The sequence below is a fragment of the Portunus trituberculatus genome, chromosome 1 (genome assembly GCF_017591435.1).
Source record: "Portunus trituberculatus isolate SZX2019 chromosome 1, ASM1759143v1, whole genome shotgun sequence".
Lineage (NCBI taxonomy): Eukaryota > Metazoa > Arthropoda > Malacostraca > Decapoda > Portunidae > Portunus > Portunus trituberculatus.
Genome location: NC_059255.1, coordinates 4,900,248 through 4,905,247, shown reverse-complemented (window position 1 = coordinate 4,905,247; position 5,000 = coordinate 4,900,248). Strand labels below are relative to the sequence as shown.

The window sequence follows — 5,000 nt, the reverse complement described above, 5'->3', positions numbered from 1 at the left end:
TTTGGCATGTTTTTAGGGCATTTTAAGACAGTTTGGCATGATCTTTTTAGAGCTTTTAATTTTAAGACAGTTTGGAATGTTTTCAGGGCATTTTAAGACAGTTTGGAATGTTTTCAGGGCATTTTAAGACAGTTTGGAATGTTTTCAGGGCATTTTAAGACAGTTTGGAATGTTTTAGGGCATTTTAAGACAGTTTAGCTACGATTAGACCATTTTATTGACATTAGCAAGGGTGTATGGAGGGCAGAAGATTAATGGCCACAGTCTTCACTATTTTAATCCCCCACATGAGTTGGTGAAGCTGTAGAAAGTCACCAAATAGTCACCACAAGGAATAGGGAAACACGTCACGCTACTGAAGGGGTTAATGTCTAGACACACACACACACACACACACACACACACACACACACACACACACACACACACACACACAGATTTGGTAATACTGTTATTCATTTGTATTTTTTTCTGTTCTGGTAACACTTCAACACAAAACACTTAACACTCTCTCTCTCTCTCTCTCTCTCTCTCTCTCTCTCTCTCTCTCTCTCTCTCTCTCTCTCTCTCTCTCTATTTCCTTCATTATCTTCGTCTTGTTTCTCACTTTCTCTTTTTCTGTCTCACTTTCTCACACTATCTCTCACTCTCTCTCTCTTTGAACTGAAGTGGTGATGGTGGTGGTGAAGCCTTTTTGCTCTCTCTCTCTCTCTCTCTCTCTCTCTCTCTCTCTCTCTCTCTCTCTCTCTCTCTCGCTCTCAAAACATAATCACTGACAAACAAATAAATAAATAAATAAATAAATAAAATAATAATCGCCACATTATCTCAAATATATAATGTAAACAAGACGATCAAAGAAAATGGGCGTGAATTGAACCCCCACAGAAAACGGAATCTTTTAAAGGCACACTCTAATAAATCACTAGGATCAAAGAAAATGGGTGTTAATTGAACCACTGAAGAAAACGGAATATTATAAGGCAAACTCTCTCTTGTATTTTGTCAACCACTCTCGAATAAAAGCTCAGTAGATTCGTGACACATGACCTCCCTCTCCTGAAGCCAAATTGATGATCCGATAGTAACTTATGATCCTCCAGGAAGCGTATCCAATATTTCTTTATGACCCTCTCACAAATCTTACCGACCACACTTGTTAGAGACACAGGTCTATAGTTAAGAGGCTCTTCCTTACTGCCTCCCTTATAAATGGGCACCACTTCACCTCTCTTCCACTCTACTGGTACTTCCCCGGTTTCTAATGAGCACCTTATAATGTCATATAATGGATCTATCAATTCTTCTCTACATTCCTTCAATAATTTGCCTGAAACTTCATCTGGTCCCATCGCTTTATCATCTTTAAGTTCCTAAAACATTTATATAACTCCTTTTTAGGTATCTTAATGTCATCCTTGTGCACATTTCCTTCCACATTCTGAGGCTTTACAAACATTTAGCAATTCCGCAATATTCTTAGGGTCATCTACTATCCCTTGCTCTGCTTTTAACCTTTCAATGGACTCTCTCATTTTAAGTTTACCATTTATGAACCTGTAAGACAATTTTGGATGTTCCTTACTCTTGTCTACAATATCTTTTTCAAATTTTCTTTCTTCCTCCCTCCTTACCCTCACATACTCATTTCTCGCCACTCTATAATTCTCCTTATTTAGTATATTCCTGCTCTTTTTCCATCTTTTCCAAGCCACATCTCTCTTTTCCTTTGCATTAAACCAATCCTTTCTTCCTTCCTCTCTTGGTTTATACTTTGCTACGAATTTCATAACTCCTTCTTTACAATATTTCAGAAAAATCTCATATTTTTTTTGCACTTCTCTGATTTGTAACATCTCCTCCCAATCTAATGTTCTGAAATAATTGTTCAAACTTTCTGTGTCCATCTTTCTATAATTCAATCTACCACTCCTGTGTGTGTGTGTGTGTGTGTGTGTGTGTGTGTGTGTGTGTTTTTTTTTAAGCGTGTTTTGGTGTCTTAAGCATGTTTTTTGTGTGTTTTGGGATGTTTTATAGTGGTGGTGGTGGTGGTGGCGCCTCAACATTTGGTGTATGCGCGGGTCCTTCACAAAAAAGTGGCGCCACTCAAGTGTCTGGGATGAGTGACAGGTGGCCACAGTCGCTTGCCACAGACGATAGAGTGGCGCAACTCTTCCAAAAGTTGCCACACTGCTCCCACCCACCACTGGATAGGAAATTCGGCCACCCCAATAGAAAACGGGTGAATTTAAAGGAATATCCAAAAGAAAACGTGCATAAACTGACCCATACTATAGAAAACGGAGGTGTTATAGGGTAAACTTAAAGTGTTGATAAATAGCATAGAAAATTGGCGATTAATCATAGAAAACGTATCAAGTCACCACAGAAAACGATAATATTTCACGGGGGACTCAAACAAACCAACAAAAAATTGAATAAACAGAAAAAAATTGAGAAAAAAACAAGAAAAGAAGAGATAGAAAGATGAAAACTAATAGAAAACGAAGAAAAAAGGAAAGAAATGAAAGAAAACGTATCAAACCACCACAGAAAACGACGATATTTCACGAGTAACTCAAATAAAAGGAGAAAAATGAAAGAAAACGTATTAAACCACCACAGAAAACGGGGAACTCAAGCAAACCCACACAAATAAACAACAAACAGGAAAAATGGTACAAAAATGAGATAAATACGAGAAAAACACACAAAATTGGAATAAATGAAAATAATAACAAGAAAAATGATAAAAATACTCACGCGTCCTCAGTCTTGCCGAGGTAGAAGCTCGAACCATTGTGCTCTCTCTCTCTCTCTCTCTCTCTCTCTCTCTCTCTCTCTCTCTCTCTCACAGTTCCTCTATCACCATTTCCAAGAGGCGAGAGAAAGAGAGGAGGAGGAGGAGGAGGAGGAGGAGGAGGAGGAGAGGAGGAAGAGGAGGAGGAGGAGGAGGAGGAGGAGGAGGAATACAGCTGGCTATCCGAGGCCGAAATGGTACTCCAGCTGGCAATAGTAGCAGTAGCAGTAGTAGTAGTAGTAGTAGTAGTAGTAGTAGTGAACCAGATGTTTAAAGGGCGCAGGGAACAGCTGGTGCAAGGAGAACCAGCTGTCTTATCTACTAGTAGTTGGCACAGTTGGCAGGTGGTGAGGGTGGTGGTACAGCTGTTGGGGAGAGAGAAAGCCAGCTGTTACTACGTGTACCAGCTGTCTAGGGTGGGTTAGGCCATCTGTCTGTCTGTCTGTCTGTTTGTTTGTGTGTGTGTGTGTGTGTGTGTGTCTGTGTGTTTGCCACCTGTTGCTACGTGTACCAGCTGTCTAGGGTAGGTTAGGCCAGCTGTCTGTCTGTCTGTCTGTCTGTCTGTCTGTCTGTGTGTTTGCCAGCTGGTGCAGTAAAGAACCAGCTGTTTGTGTGTGTGTGTGTGTGTGTGTGTGTGTGTGTGTGTGTGTGTGTGTGTGTGTGTGTATTCAATCAAATTACATAGGCCTATTAATTACATAGGATAAAATTACATAGGTCTAAAAATTACATCTCAAATTACATAGGCCTAAAAATTTCATAGCCACAAATTACATAGGCCTACATATTACATAGCCTCAAATTATATAGGCCTAAAAATTACATAGGCCTAAAATTACATAGGCTCATTTTACATGGGCCTAAAAATTACATTGGTCTAAAAAATAACAGCCTCAAATTACATAGGCCTAAAAATTACCAGGTTTAAATTGCATAGGCCTAAAAATTACATAGCCTCAAATTACATAGGCCTACATATTACATAGCCTCAAATTACATAGGCCTAAAAAATAACCAGTTTTAAATTACATAGGCTCAAATTACATACTCACTTTACATAGGCCTAAAAAACACATAGGCCTAAAAATTACATAGCCTCAAATTACATAGGCCTACAAATTACATAGGCCTAAAAATTACATAGGTTCAAATTACATAGGCCTAAAATTGACTAGGTTTAAATTACATAGGTCTATTAATTAACAGGTAAAACATTTAATTAGGCCTATTACCTGGTTCCCCCGGGGCGGCCTCAGGTGTGTGGCGCCTGGGGGGGGAGGGGGCACATCGGGGGCGGCATAGGGCGTCGCCACAAACCAGGGGCGCCCGCCATTCACACTACGGGAGAAGGGGGATGAGTGAGTGAGGGAGGGAGAGAGAGAGAGAGAGAGAGAGAGAGAGAGAGAGAGAGAGAGAGAGAGAGAGAGAGAGAACTGGGGTCAGTGTTGTGGTGGTGGTTGTGGGTAAGACAAATAATAACAACAACAACAACAACAACAACAACAACAACAACAACAACAACAACAACAACAACAACAAGGAGAAAGAGGAGGAGGAGGAGAAATAGTAAAAGACAAAAGGAGGAGGAGGAGGAGGAGGAGGAGGAGGAGGAGGAGGAGGAGGAGGAGGAGGAGGAGGAGGAGGAGGAATAAGCAAATAAAAGATTGAGGAGATACGTAGAAACATTAGCAATTCTCTCTCTCTCTCTCTCTCTCTCTCTCTCTCTCTCTCTCTCTCTCTCTCTCTCTCTCATGGTGACTTGTTGACTTGTGAGAAAGAAAAACGTGTCCAGGCATGAGAGAGAGAGAGAGAGAGAGAGAGAGAGAGAGAGAGAGAGAGAGAGATGCATGGCCACGTCTTTCCTCGGCCCCCAATCTCTCTCTCTCTCTCTCTCTCTCTCTCTCTGTGTGTGTGTGTGTGTGTGTGTGTGTGTGTGTGTGTGTGTGTGTGTGTGTGTGTGTGTGTGTGTGTGTGTGTGTGTGTGTTTCTCGAAAGGTTGAATTTAAATAATGCAAAATTTCTCTCTCTCTCTCTCTCTCTCTCTCTCTCTCTCTCTCTCTCTCTCTCTCTCATTAACTAATTAGAGAAAGGAAAAACACACTTGTTGCCATTTTCATTAGAAAGAGAGAGAGAGAGAGAGAGAGAGAGAGAGAGAGAGAGAGAGAGAGAGAGAGAGAGAGAGAGAGAGAATGAGAGAGGA

General features: G+C 40.9%; 1 protein-coding gene across 1 annotated transcript in view; it reads right to left on the bottom strand.

Moving 5' to 3' along the window:
• LOC123514324 (phospholipid-transporting ATPase ID-like) overlaps positions 1–5,000 on the bottom strand; it is a 41,237-nt gene that overhangs the window by 35,527 nt on the left and 710 nt on the right. The window contains exon 2 of the mRNA XM_045272275.1: positions 2,764–2,850. Coding sequence (XP_045128210.1) covers positions 2,764–2,800 — 37 coding nt within the window. The 5' untranslated portion in view covers positions 2,801–2,850. The remainder of the gene's footprint in view (positions 1–2,763; positions 2,851–5,000) is intronic.